Source organism: Chiloscyllium plagiosum, chromosome 5 (genome assembly GCF_004010195.1).
Source record: "Chiloscyllium plagiosum isolate BGI_BamShark_2017 chromosome 5, ASM401019v2, whole genome shotgun sequence".
NCBI lineage: Eukaryota > Metazoa > Chordata > Chondrichthyes > Orectolobiformes > Hemiscylliidae > Chiloscyllium > Chiloscyllium plagiosum.
Genome location: NC_057714.1, coordinates 79,695,160 through 79,710,566, shown reverse-complemented (window position 1 = coordinate 79,710,566; position 15,407 = coordinate 79,695,160). Strand labels below are relative to the sequence as shown.

General features: G+C 40.6%; 1 protein-coding gene across 6 annotated transcripts in view; it reads left to right on the top strand.

Annotated features, from left to right (window-relative positions):
• Positions 1-15,407, top strand: part of c5h10orf67 (chromosome 5 C10orf67 homolog) — a 309,052-nt gene that overhangs the window by 157,970 nt on the left and 135,675 nt on the right. For all 6 annotated transcript variants that reach the window (XM_043690454.1, XM_043690457.1, XM_043690459.1 and 3 more), the window contains one exon: positions 12,295-12,348. In XM_043690454.1, coding sequence (XP_043546389.1) covers positions 12,295-12,348 — 54 coding nt within the window. The remainder of the gene's footprint in view (positions 1-12,294; positions 12,349-15,407) is intronic.

The window sequence follows — 15,407 nt, the reverse complement described above, 5'->3', positions numbered from 1 at the left end:
ATAGCGTGCTGGCCTTCATAACAAGAGGGATTGAGTATAGAAGCAAAGAGGTTCTTCTGCAGCTTTACAAGGCCCTTGTGAGACCACACCTGGAGTATTGTGTGCAGTTCTGGTCTCCAAATTTGAGGAAAGACATTCTGGCTATTGAGGGAGTGCAGCTAGGTTCACGAGTTCAATTTCCGGAATGGAGTGACTACCTTACGCTGAAAGACTGGAGTGACTGGGCTTGTATACTCTTGAGTTTAGAAGACTGAGAGGGGATCTGATTGAGTCATATAAGATTATTAAAGGATTGGACACTCTGGAGGCAGGAAACATGTTTCCGCTGATGGGTGAGTGCCGAACCAGAGGACACAGCTTAAAAATACGGGGTAAACCATTTAGGACAGAGATGGGAAGAAACTTCTTCACCCAGAGAGTGGTGGCTGTGTGAAATGCTCTGCCCCAGAGGGCAATGGAGGCCTAACCTCTGGATTCATTTAAGAAAGAGTTGGATAGAGCTCTCAAGGATAGTGGAATCAAGGGTTATGGAGATAAGGCAAGAACAGGATACTGTTTAAGGATGATCATATTGAATGGTGGTGCAGGCTCGAAAGGCAGAATGTCCTACTCCTGCACCTATTATCTAATGTCTATATTCTCCAGTCTGTCACCGCATTTCCAGCAGGCTTATTCTGACTGAGACAAACTATCGGTTTGGAGCTCAACATGGATCTCATTCCCTCATTCTCTCTATCTATTAGCAATATCTGCTGACACAGTTTCTCCTCAGCCCATGATGTGAACAGCATAGTGCTCTGATTCATGAGTCTTCCGAGTTCTATTTGAGTATAGCTGAGCTGATTGAGAATAGGTCAGGCACTCATCCTACATTGTTCTTGTCTCTCTCTCTGTGCATAGCAAGGTGGAAATAGATAGACATATTAAGAGACACCTAGCCCCGTTAGGTCATAAGATCTTGCCTAGATGTATTTCTGTGCCACAGACTAGCCACATGTTCTAACTGGTACCCACTTGCATACCCACAATTGTTACATGGTCTGACCTCTTTTGCTAAGAGGCATTGATGATAACTATGTTTCCATCTGGTTTCTGTCCACACCTACAGATTTCCCTGATTCCCTTGCGAGAGGCCTTTTGATCCATTCCAACATTGCCTCCTCTCCTACAGGATCTGCCAATCATTTTGATGCACTGTTCCCATGCTCATGTCTGAATCCTATGGCTGCTCACCTCCTGTGCAATTTCTGACCATTCCACCTTGGTGAGATATTTTATTTCCCTCTCTGGGAAAGAGAACTACATGCCATTCTCAGATTTTTTGCCTAACTGAAGAAAACTTAATGAATGGAAGGAAAGGGATAGGTGTCCAAGAAGATGACGTTGCAACTGAACATAGTGATTGGGTCAAAGAAATTAATTGGCAGATTTAAAGGGAAAATGATGCAGTTTGCTTCCTGAAAGCTGAAGGCTATTTTTTTTTCAAAAAAATGTTTAATCTTGCTGCAAACTTGCTACGAGTTAGAACATAGAACATTACAGCACAATACAGGCCCTTTGGCCCTCGATGTTGCGCCAACCTGTGAAACCAATCTGAAGCCCACCCAACTTACACTATTCCAATCTTGTCCATAAGCCAACTAATGACTATTTAAATGCCCTTAAAGTTGGAGAGTCTACTACTGTTGCAGGCAGTGCGTTCCACACCCCTACTACTCTCGAGTAAAGAAACTACCTCTGATATCTGTCCTATATCTATCACCCCTCACTTTAAAACTATGTCCTCTTGTGCTAGCCATCACCATCTGAGGAAAAAGGCTCTCACTGTCCAACCTATCTAACCCCCTGATTATCTTATATGTCTCAATTAAGTTACCTCTTTAACAAAAGCAGCTTCAAGTCCCTCAGCCTTTCCTCATAAGACCTTCCCTCCAAACCAGACAACAGCCTAGTAAATCTCCTCTGAACCCTTTCTAAAGCTTCCACATCCTTCCTATAATGTGGTGACCATAACTGTACGCAATACTCCAAGTGCAGCTGCACCAGACTTTTGTACACCTGCAGCATGACCTCATGGTTCCGAAACTCAATCCCTCAACCAATAAAAACGAACACACCGTATGCCTTCTTAATAACCCTATCAACCTGGGTAGCAATTTTCAAGGATCTATGTACCTGGACACCAAGATCTGTCTGCTCATCTACACTACCAAGAATCTTACCATTAGCCCAGTACTCTGCATTCCTGTACTCCCTCCAAAATGAAACACCTCACACTTTTCTGCATTAAACTCCATTTGCCACCTCTCAACCTAGCTCTGCAACTTATCTCTGTCCCTCTGTAATCTACAACATCCTTCATCACTATCCACAGCTCTACCAACGTTAGTGTCATCCACAAATCCTCCTTGCCTGCAAAGGATAGATGCTTTTAGCAATAGGCCTTTGAAATTGAATCCTGCTGTGTAATTGTACATAGGGCATGTGCAAACACACTTATGATTAGTATTGTATTTTCTGCACTTTAGCTCTCAACATTTGAGCAGAAAACATGTGAACAGAAGCATTGGCCACTTCTGCTCAAATAATTAGGAGCTATGTCTTCCTCATTACAAGGATGACTATGAGCAGAATTTATTGAAGGAAATACAGCAGGTCTGTTGTGCACAGTAAACTCCCACAAACAACAATATATGATGCCCAATTTTTTTTTTATGAAGGAATATATATACTTGGCCAAGACACTGGGGATAATTCCCTCGCCCTTATTACAAATAACAATATGGGATCTTTTACAACCACTTCAGCAGGAACATAAATCCTTGGTTTAATATCTCATCTGAAATATGTAACCTCCAACAATATGATACTTCTTCACTGCTGCATGGGACTGTCAGTCCTGAGTTTTGCTCTCAATCCCTGAAGTTGGACTTGAACCTTGAACTTGTGATTCAGAGGCAAGAATGCTACTAACTAAATCACAGCTGACCAAAATTGAATTTTTTCTTTATCTTGGTCTTAAATGATCAACCCTTTATGCTGGGACTGTGACAACCCCCTTCCCTCAATATTCTAGATTCCCTAACCAGGTAAAATAATCTCTGATTATTCTGTTAGCTCTTACAGAATTATTTATGTTTCTATGTGATTGCCTCCCATTTTTCTTTAAGTCCAAAAATCACAGACCCAAATTGATGAGCATCTAATTGTAGGGCAATCCCCTCATTACAGGAGATTATTTAGTGAATCTTTGTGGCACTGCTTCCAAATCATGTGCATTTCTCTTAAAATATGGTGTCCAAACTGCCCACAACACTCCAGACGTAGTTTCAGTAAAACCTTATGGAATTGTGTAGTCAGTTCACTCAGTTGGCTGAACAGTTAATTTGCCATGCAGAGTGATACCAACAATGTGGGTTCAATTCTCACAATGAATGAGGTTATCACTAAAGACTCATTTCTCAAACTCTCCCCTTGCCTGAAACATAGTCATCCTCAGATTAAACCACCACCAGTTGTCTCCCTCTCTCTCTCTCTCTCTCTCTCTCTCTCTCTCATCAGTTGTAAATAACTGAGACCCCAGCATGGGATTGCATGGTGGCTCAATGGTTAGTACTGCTGCCTCACAGCTCCAGGGACCTGGGTTTGATTCCAGCCTCAGACAGCTGTGGAGTTTGAGCATTTTCCTGTGTCTGATAGCAACCTGTTAGCAGGTTGTTTAGAAATTTTTTTAAAATGCCAGCTTAAGCCTAAAGACAGCAGTTTATTTTTCCTTTTCGGTTGCTATAAATTGTGGCTGTTAATTGATAAGTTAATTGATAACCTTTTCTCAATATGATCCAGTCAACCTGTGCTTCCGATAATCAAATGAAAGTACCTGGAGAAGTAAGATCAAGAAACCACGCATACACGCCGCGCACACACACAAACACACACACACACACACACACACACACACAATCAAACCTGGGCCTCTAGCACTCGAGGCAACAGTGCTAGCCACTGTGCCACACAGACCTAGTCATTTGTCCATAGTTCAACCAGCTACTTCAGGCTAAATCTTCATTCGTACACAGCTCCCTAGTTCCACCTCTCCTCCACCTATTTACTACTTCTGCACTCACAGCAGTAATTACCTCCAGTCCCATTTTATAGTTAAAGTTACAATCGGATCTAACCAGTGGCTTTTTTGAGTTTTCTTTTTGGCCTCATTCATACAAGTTCCAATAAGTTTCCCTCTCAAGTTGCATCATTCTAAATGAATGTGTACAACCTTTTTACACTGCAAATACCTCAGCTTCTGATTTTCACGTCCACCATCAGAACTTTCCCTTCTGATTTGAGGAAGAGACCTTGCTGTATTCCCAGCTATCAATTTCTTAAGCTTATGCTTTATTTTCGCTCTCCCATTTTCTATCCTTTTTGAATTTCTGGGGCTGTAGTTAGAAGTGCTTAGTTTTAAGGGTTAGCTCATAATCATAGAGTCATTGAGATGTACAGCATGGAAACAGACCCTTCGCTCCAATTCATCCATGCCGACCAGATATCCCAACCCAATCTAGTCCCACCTGCCAGCACCCGGCCCATATCCCTCCAAACCCTTCTTATTCATAAATCCATCCAAATGCCTGTTAAATGTTGCAATTGTACCAGCCTCCACCACTTCCTCTGGCAGCTTATTCCATACACGTACCACCCTCTGCATGAAAAGGTTGTCCCTTAGGTCGCTTTTATATCTTTCCCCTCTCACCCTAAACCTTTGCCCTCTAGTTCTGGATTCCCCCACCCCAGGGAAAAGACTTTGCATATTTACTCTATCCATGCCCCTCATAATTTTGTAAACCTCTAAAAGGTCACCCCTCAGCCTCCAAACGCTCCAGGGAAAACAGCCCCAGCCTGTTCAGCTTCTCCCTGTAGCTCAAATCCTCCAACCGTGGCAACATCCTTGTAAATCTTTTCTGAACCCTTTCAAGTTTCACAACATCTTTCTGATAGGAAGGAGACCAGAACTGCACACAATATTCCAACAGTGGCCTAACCAATGTCCTGTACAGCTGCAATATGACCTCCCAACTCCTGTACTCAATACTCTGATCTATAAAAGAAAGCACGCCAAATGCCTTCTTCACTATCCTATCTACCTTTGACTCCACTTTCAAGGAGCTATGAACCTGCACTCCAAGGTCTCTTTGATCAGCAACACTCCCTCAGACCTTACCATTAAGTGTATCGTCAATCATTATTGCTGCCTGTTACAATACTTTGGTCCTCAACGTAGGTTCGTACTCTGGAAATTAGTGAGTTTTAAAATTCTTCAAAGTGAATAATCTCTCTGAGATTCATATGTGGCATCTAATACTTCTATCCACCTGTCAAAATTAATTTTCTTAACATGGTTGAAATCAATACAGGTTTGCCCAAGTGTCTCTTTAAATTCTGGAACCTTTATCTGTATGCCTCAGCCACTAACGTGTACGCAGCCAAAGTTTTGCAGCATCATAATCCCTTGAAACCTAATTTGACAGTGAAGCATAAATTGCCTGTGCGTTACTAATCAATGTACTCTGCATGAGCAATGTCCAGTGCTGTTTTGCCCAATTCATTTATCTTACCATTTTCTCAAATGGTATGAAGAATGCCTCCACATCCTTTACCTCAAATTTGGCCTGCCCTGTGCAAACTTAAACATTTCCTTACTGGACTTCAAATTGTAATGAATATTCTCCCCACCAGGCCTCCATCATAACTGAAGTCTGTTGTTTCACCTGCATCATTTTCAGATGATTTACATATTCCTTTGCTTTCTCTTTTTACAATTGTAATTCTAATTTTATCGTTCCATTCTTTTTAATTGCATTTCTCGCCCCTTATCTTTCTCTATCCTTTCCTTGTCATTTTCTGCTCTTCCTTGGTCTATTTCTTCCCTTTTAGAATTCCAACTCCACTTTTCTTCAAAATTGTCTCATGCTAAAGTTGCTTCAAACATAATTGAATAGCACTAATTCTGATTTTTCACAGCCTGAAGTACTTGATCTTTCTCATTTATTTCCTCTAAATCCAAGTGCTATGCCAGAACCTCAATTATCTCTGCCTTCCTAACTCTGCCAGGAAATGCCACCTCCAGTTCACCTGCCAATTCAACCAACCTGTATTTTAAAGTTCCCTTAGACAGCAGGGTCAAATCTACCACCTATAAGGAATCCTTGACCATATCCAGTATTGTGTTTTAAATGTAGCGCAGAACTTAGTGGTTTTCTTCACCTCTTTTATTTACTAATACCACATCCAAAATTCTTGTTGCTTCTATTTAAAATCAATCCTGAACCAGCTTACAAGTTTTGTCATGCCTCATTGGGTTTGCAGCTGACAGTCAAGCTCTAGTGTTCCTGGAGTTGTCACAGTATTAAAGGTTTTTCAAATGTGTGCAATTCCCCAATTTACCCTGTCTTTTAGACCCAGGTTGATAGAAAACACAGAGCAGGTTTCTTTACTTAACAGAAATTGCAGTTTATTACAAATAAATAGATTTTAACTGCAGATAAGCAATAATGAAAACTCAACATGTACTGCTACAAATTAAAATTCTAACCCACATGTAAAATTCACCCTCTGTACACATATATTGACTGTGAGAAAAAAACATATACTATGAGTCTTGGATAATACTGTGAAGACAGTTCCGTGGTCCCTGTCCACAGGATTAATTGAGATGTTCCTTTTTGCTGAACAGACACTTCTTCTCAATCTTCCTTCTGCAAAGACAGAGTAACTAGGAATGGGCAATAAATGCTGGCCAACCAGCCTTATCCACATCCCACAAATGAATTAAAAAGATATTTTCACCTGTTAACAGGAGGTACAGGGTGACTGAATCTGAATTATGAATTAAAATCAAAGCTTATAACTTTAAAGAGGAAATGAATTGGCCATCTTTAGGCTTGAAATGGTTTTTACTACTGAGTAGAAGTGCACTCCTTCCCTTCCAGAGGTCCAGTTGCTCCTGACTCAAATATCGCACCCACAAGCTGTTCAGTTATCTGGGAGCCAATCATATAGTTGTTGGCAGGATGGAGGCTAATGGTGTGTGGACTAGTGGTCACTTATTTATCAAAATCAGCCTCTTGTTGCTGGCTAAATCTCCATTAAAACCAATCCCTCTGGCTGCAGCTTGTCTATAACTAGGCTTCTACTATTGGTTGAACAGCAGCTGTATAAACAGCACTTACAATATCAGGTTTATTTCCAGAAGTGAAGTGAGGGTAATGACCCTTGACATAAATGCTGCATTCGACTGATTGTGGCATTAAGTAGCCCTAGCAAAACTTGTATTGGGGTAAGTACTGGGCGGAACCTTTCCAATGTTTGGAGTCATTGTTATAGTTGTTGGATGTCAGTCGTCTCAGAACCTAGATGTCTTTATAGGATTTCTTCAGGGTAGTGTCCTAGGCCCAACCATCTTCAGCTGCTTCATCAATGACCTTCACTCCATCATAAGGTCAGAAGTGGGGATGTTCACCTATGTTTGCACGATGTTCAGCACTCATTTACTGAAACAGGCCATGTTCAAATGCAACTAGTTCTGGACAGTATCCAGGCTTGAGCTGACAAGGGGCAAGTAATATTCGCACCACACAAATGCCAGGCTATGACCATCACTAATAAGAGACAATCTAACTGCCATCCTTTGACATTCAATGGTGTTACCATCACTGAATCCCTCACTATCAATATCCTAGGAGTTATCATTGATTGGAAACTCAACTGGACTCACCACATAAACACAGTGGCTACAAGCGCATGTCAGAGGCTAGGAATACTGTAGTGAGTAACTCACCTCCTGACTCCTGAAAGCCTGTCCATTGTCTACAAGGCACATGTCAGGAGTGTGATGGAATACTCCCCACTTAGCTGGATGAGTGCAGTCCCAACAACACTCAAAAGAAGCTTGACACCATCCAGGACAAAACAGCCTGCTTGATTGGCACATGATCTACAAGCTTCCCTTCTCCACCACCAACGCTCAGTTGCAGTAGTGTACTAGCTGCAAGATGCACTGAAGAAATTCACCAAAGATCCCCAGACAGTATCTTTCAAACCCACAACCATTTCCATCTAGAAGGACAAGGGCAGAAGATGCATGGGAACACTACCACCTACAAGTTTCCCTCCCAAGTCACTCACCATCCTGACTTGGAAATATATCGCTGGACCTTCACTATTGCTGGGTCGAAATCCTGGGATTCCCTCGGTAATGACATTGTGAGTCTTCGCAAAGCAGGTGGACTGTAACAGTTCAAGGAGGCAGCTCCCCACTACCTTTTCAAAGGCAAATAGGGACAAGAAATAAATGCTGGCCAGCCAGTGATGCCCACATCCCACAAATGAATAAAAAAATGTTACTTGCTTCTAAAAGTTGCAGCAATCCGTCAATAATCCTTGGCTATTGAAGCAGTTTTTCCATTTTAGTTCACAATCAAAAGTACAGAAAAGCAAAGTATCACCTTCACAACTCAATCAATATTAGCCAGCTCGCTCTTGTACTTATGCATTAATTTTAGATCTTGTTTTGGAGTAGGATTACATCACTTTCAAAGTTTGATTAGAATTCATAGGTATTGTGATCATTTGTTTCCCTGGAATCTTTAGCAATGATATTTCTAATTAAACCAGCCTTATTGCACAACACCCGATCGAAAATAAAGTTATGGGCTTATCCACAGTGTAATTTTACAGGAAATTGTCAAAAGTATTCCACTAACTCTTTTTCATATTAGCTTTGCAAATTTGATTTTGTCCAGTCTGTATGTAGAATAATGTGTCCCACTATTGCTTTTGTTACAAGCTCAGAATATTGTTTATTGTTTCATCCAACAGTATAAATACTGTTGGGAGTATATAATCTCATAGGGGTAAAAACAATGATTGCAGATGCTGGAAACCAGATTCTGGATTAGAGTGGTGCTGGAAAAGCACAGCAGTTCAGGCAGCATTCGAGGAGCAGGAAAATCAAAAGTGATGAAGGGCTTTTGCCCGATTTTCCTGCTCCTCGGATGCTGCCTGAAGTGCTGTGCTTTTCCAGCACCACTCTAATCCAGTATATAATCTCATCACAAAAACATTGTTTGACTAGTCATATTCCTAATATCTATTAGTATTCTACCCCTGATTGTCTGAGCCAAGATCCTTTCTCATTATCTTCTATGTCAGATTTTATTGTGAGTGCTACTCCTCCTTTTACAAGCTGTCTTTTCAGAGTGTCATGTATTCTTGGTGATTGATTAACATTAGTCACCTTGTAGCTGTGTTCATCTATTTGATAATGAATCTTTTATGCATTCTGATAAAGAGCCTTTAATTTTTACTTTACTATCAACACGGACGTTATTTACTAATGTACTATTCCTGTCTTTTCCATTCTTCCTTTTCAATTTGTTCACAGGATGTGGGCATCATTGGCAAGGCTAGCATTTTTTGCCAATGACAATTGCCCTTGAGGAGCTAGTGGTGGGCTGCCTTCTAGACCCAATGTGTTCTGGATGGGAGAATAGATATACGTCCAAAGTTGTTAGGAAGGATATTCCAGGATTTTGATCTAGCAGCGATGAAGGAATGATGATATCATTCAAGTCAGGTTTGTGTGTGGCTTGGAGGTGAACTTGCAGGCGGTGGTGTTCTCATGCACCTGCATCTGCTGCTCTTGTCCTTTTGGATGCTAGAGATCACAGCTTTGGGCTAAATGTTTGAAAGTTAAGCTTCAGAGAATCAGGAGCTCAGTTGCTCTCTGCAGAATGCCTAGCGCCTGACCTGCTGCTTTAGCCAACCTATTCATATGGCTAGTCCAGTTCATTTTCTAGTCAATTGTAACCCCCAAAGTTAGTGGGGAATTCTGCAATGGCATTAAAGAGGGATGATTAGACTTCTCTTTATTTGAGATAGTCATTTCCAGGCACTTGTGTGACACAAATGTTACTTACTCCTTACTAGTCCAAGTAAGAAGCTTGGCATCATCCAGGACAAATCAGGTTGTCTAGGTCATGCTGCATATGAGCACAGAATGTTTCAGTATCTGAGGAGTTGTGAATGTTACTAAATATTGTGCAATTATCAGTGGACATCCCACCTCCTAATTTTGAGATGAAAGGATGGTCATTGCTAAAAGAACTGAAGATGTTTGAGCTTGGGACACAATCCTGAGGAACCAGTGGAGAGCTTTCCTCCACTGATTCCCATGACTCAAATTAACTTAAATGGCTTTGTTTTTGACAATACATTGGTGGATTGTTTCAAATTTGTCTATGGATTTCTAAAAGTCCCTTAACCCGAGGCCTCACTCACTTTTCAGTTCAAAGTCCTATCCACAGCCCTGGTTATACGATACACCAGCCTTGGTTGAGTGGAGCTTACGCCAATGAAACAGCTCCTTTCCACGGCACAGTTACCATTTGTCCAAAATCTCATGCCCACTTCACTTTGAGCCATGTATTTAATTCTCTGATCTGCTTGAACCAATGCCAATTATTATGCAGCTGAAGTAACAATCTAGAAATTGTCCATAACTGCCTCACTCAGTCACCGTGAGCAACAACACTGAGCAAAAGTTGCAAAAGCTACATTCACCTAAGGAGAAAATATATTGCAATTCTGTCTGCAAAACCCACATGTTGCAATTTCAGCACACCACCTTCCCTGTCATGTCTACCAAACATTTTTAGTTTATTTGATTAGTTATTAATTTAGAATATAATAGAAAGGTAACAAAACACATAGGATCTCAAAATGCATCTATAAAGGCCTATCTAATGGCATGATAATTGGATAATGCCTTTATCCAATTAAATGCAAAGCTAGAAATGTTGATGGAAGGCCTTTTTTGCTGTCTAATCAACATTTGACATGCTGTTCAAGGTAGATTGGAAAAGGTGAAAACAGTGTGTCATTTAAGAAACTTGTTGAAATATGAGCTATGTTTCAAGGCAGCATTTATTATCTATCTTCGGTTGCTTTGAGAGCCTCTGGGTCAATGATATAGTTGAATTTACTGTAAGCTACTGGATTGGGAACTCATGTTGAAGGGGAAAGGATGTATGATTACACAAAGACTACATGTCAGAGCCCTGACACCAAGAATTCAGTGTCAAATTACACAAGAGACAAAGAGGCACTTCTGGGTCTGCCATCAGGACCACATTGTCAACATAAAATTATGGTTGTAATGTGGAATTGAAGGTATGTAACATCAGAGAAAGAGTGACAATTTCCACTCATAGAGTCATTGAGATGTGCAGCACGGAAACAGACCCTTCGGTCCAACTCGTCAATGCTGACCAGATATCCTAACCTAATTTAGTTCCATTTGTCTGTACTTGGCCCATATCCCTCCAAACCCTTCCTATTCATATACCCATCCAGATGCCTTTTAAATGCTGCAATTATACCAGTCTCCACCACTTCCTCTGTCAGCTCATTCCATACACGTACCACCCTCTGCATGAAAAGGTTGCCCTTTATATCTTTATATCTCTTTTATATCTTTCCCCTTTCACCCTATGCCCTCTAGTTCTGGACTCCCCGACCCCAGGGAAAAGACTTTGTCAATTTATCCCATCCATGCCCTTCATGATTTTATAAACCTCTATAAGGTCACCCCTCAGCGTCCAGTCCCAGCCTATTCAACCTCTCCCTATAATTCAAATTCTCCAGCCCTGGCCACATTCTTGTAAATCTTTTCTGAACCCTTTCAAGTTACACAACACCCTTCCTATAGGAAGGAGACCAGAATTGCACGCAATATTCCAAAAGTGGTGTAACTCACGGAAAGAAATTAGTGTATCATTCAGGTGTCAATAATAATGCTGCAGCTTCACAATAGTTTATTTTTACTAGTAGAGCCTGCCAGATTTACTAAATTAAATTTCACTACTATACTTTTTATGGTAGGATTCAAACTCAATTCTTTATCACTGCTAGCAGAGGATCCCAATGATTATATTTGAAGATGTGAGTTCAAAGAAAAGTAAGAAGTTATGGATCTTTTTTAGATGAATAAATTGAGGTGTTTTCAATGGCCTGTGTTATCTATATATATTATATGAAGTTAACTGAGGTTGCTTTCACACATCCTGAAGTAGAATCTACAGGGCTGTATATGATGCAGTGCTAGTTGAGGGAGAAAATAATTTAATGAACAGAATATTTAATTGTTTGACAGTAATGCAGATTTCCTAGGAAATTGGCAAGCAGGAACTGCCCAAGTACAGCACCTAATAAATTCTGTTTATATTTTTGTATTGACAGTTGAAAGCACAGAAATTAAAAATGGAAAGTGTTTTAAATGCTACATTGATTCAGGTACGTGGACCACTACTAGCAACTCTGAATTTCAAAGCAATCAGGTATGTGTTGTCATAAACAGAACAAGTGTTTTTGACTAAATTCTGGCTTAGTCAGCAGATTATTAAAGTTTTCTCTGAAAGATGCTGCATTAACAAATCTTGCACTGAAGAATTTAAAGGAAGTTATAGAAGATAAAATCAATTTTGATATGAAACAAATGATCAATGTGAAAGATTCAGTGTATTATTGTATAACTACTGACAGCAATTAGCTAGGGGAAATGAAGCTCACCAGTCTTCTTACTGAAATTTCATAAACTGTTTTTGGCAAACAAAACAGGTAAATGAAAGTGTGTACTACTTATTCCGCATCGATCTATCTCTTACTCTCGAGTTTTAGAGTTCAGCCAAAACTGCTTAGATATTGTTAATCAACTTGTTCAGGGATGTTGTTATACAGTGCTGGAGCAGCTGGGACTTGAATAAAGGTCTCCTAGCTCAGAGGTAGGGACTTTACCACTGCACCACAGGCACCCTAGATAAATTGCTGAAAACAGACCTGAAAACTGTTGTCAGCTGAGTAGTTTGCTTTACTCATGCTATTCAAGCAGTCTCCTCCTGAGTCAATATGGAGCAGTATTGAGTTGGACTATTTTGCCTATCCAATGAAAGCACAACATCATAAAGGAGACCAATAATTAATTAATAGGAAGGCAAGGCAGAGACATCTCATATGAAGGTAAACAAATGTGATTCATCCAACCTCAATTTTTAAAATAAAGTTTACTTCAAATCCAGTTTGTTATTACATATATTTTACAGATTCTTTTGCTTTACTTAATAAAGTAACAATTGTGCCAATTGTGATGTGGTAGTTGTTGTATGACGGATCCTTACCACAATCACCTTGATGAAATATACATTGAGTACTTTGCTTCCATCATTGTACTTTTAAGTTGGGATCTAAAAGACCTGACTAGTCTTGTGTGGTTAAGGATTACTATTTGTTATCAGACAAGAAAAGGCTTTCATCTGAAGTAAGATGCAATTTATTGCATGATAACAATCAGGTACAAGTCACTAAGATTGTTAAGGAGACCTGGACAATAGGTTTTTTTTCCTTTAGATATCCAGAGTTGCTTTTCTACCCAAGTGTGTATGTCATCATCATATTGCGTGGTGCTTAAACCTTTCAGAGCTAAGTACTGTATAAATCAGGAGAATGCATAAATTCAGCAATTAAATAAAGATAGAATGCAGCAAAGATAGAATGGATTTCATGGGCAGTTTTGATTGATTGATTTGATTTATTGTCATGTGCACCTAAGTACAGTGAAAAGCTTTGTTTGCGAGCATTATCTAGTAAGCAAGGAATACAGATCATAGGACGAACAAACTTGACAGATTGAGTCATACAGGTTACTCTGCACAGGAAGTGCATGAGGCAAGATCAACATTAACAAGACCAATATTATTTGAGGTTAGAGAGTCCAATCATTAGTCTAATAACAGCAGGGAAGCAGCTATTCTTGAAACTGCTGGTGTGTGTGTTCAAGCTTCTGTATCTTCTGCCTGACGGAAGAGGTTGTAGGAGAGTATCACCAGTGTGGGATGGGTTTGCTGATGTTGGCAACCTTTCTGAGGCAACAAGAGGTGTAAATGGAGCCCAGGGATATGAGGTTGGCTTCCATAATGGTCTGGACTGTCCACTCAACTTTCTGTAGTTTCTTAACAGTTCTGGGCAGAGTAGTTGCTGTACGAGGCTATTATGCTCCCAGACAGTATGTTTTCTATGATGCCTCTGTAAAAGTTGGTGAGAGTCCTGATGGACATGATGAATTTCCTGAGCCACCTGAGGAAGAAGAGGCTTCGTTGTGCCTTCTTGACCATCGCAGCTACTTGGGAAGTCCAGGACAGGTTGTTGGCTATCGTCACTGCTAGAAACTTGACACTGTCAATCCTGTCAACCTCCACTCTGTTGATGTAGATGGGCTGTGTTCTCCTCCTTTCATTCCGAAGTCAGTTTAAGTTTCGCACAGATTGAGTTAAGCATGCAATGTCATATCAGAAAAACCTTTTTTGACTGTTCAGGATAGCCATCTGCAACTTTTTTTAATAGAATCAATAAGGATGAAGGTAATTTTGACTTAGTAATATTATTTAATACTGATGATAGTATGATTAAGCTCTAAATTGTGTTTGAAGCAAGAACCGACTGACATTTGAGCTATGGGCAATTACTGACTTTTTTTTTAGATTAGATTCCCTACAGTGTGGAAACAGGCCCTGCACCCAACAAGTCCACACGACCCTCCAAAGAATAACCCACCCAGACTCATTTCCCTACATTTACCCCGACTATGCACCTAACACTATGGGCAATTTAGAATGGCCAATTCACCTAACGTGCACATCTTTGGATTGTGGGAGGAAACTGGAGCACCTGGAGGAAACCCACGCAGACACGGGGAGAATGTACAAACTCCACACAGACAGTTGCCCGAGGCTGGAATCGAATGCAGGTCCATGGCGCTGTGAGGCAGCTGTGCTAACCACTGAGCCACCATGCTGCCCCAATTAATGATGCCATTGCTGTGGAATGAATTGATGCCCCCTGAAAGTTAGTTGAATATGAAGGAACATCTATGCTGCATGATCCAAAGTTATAATGATCTGCTGGCTGAGAACACACACTTCTGAGGGGACTGTTACATCACTCTGCATTTTGCCAAGTGAATGTGCAGCAAGTCACAGTTCTGCAAACAAGCACAGAAGTCCTGATCAAGAGCAACTGCTTACACTCAGAGCTAAACTCTACAGTCCCTCATAAAGCTCAACTCCATATAACCTCACCAGGGAGTATAGGCAATGATTAATCCTTTGACTACTCTCAGCCTTACTTCATTCCAAGACATGTCAGCTGTCAATGGGTTCTGCAATGGAAGTGTTGCTGCAGTGTCATTCTGACACACATAAAGCAGTAACACTTGAGAAGCTTGACACCACCCAGGACAAATCACCCCACATCATATCCAGGCTCTCCATCACTGATGCTCAGTAGCAGTATTATATTCC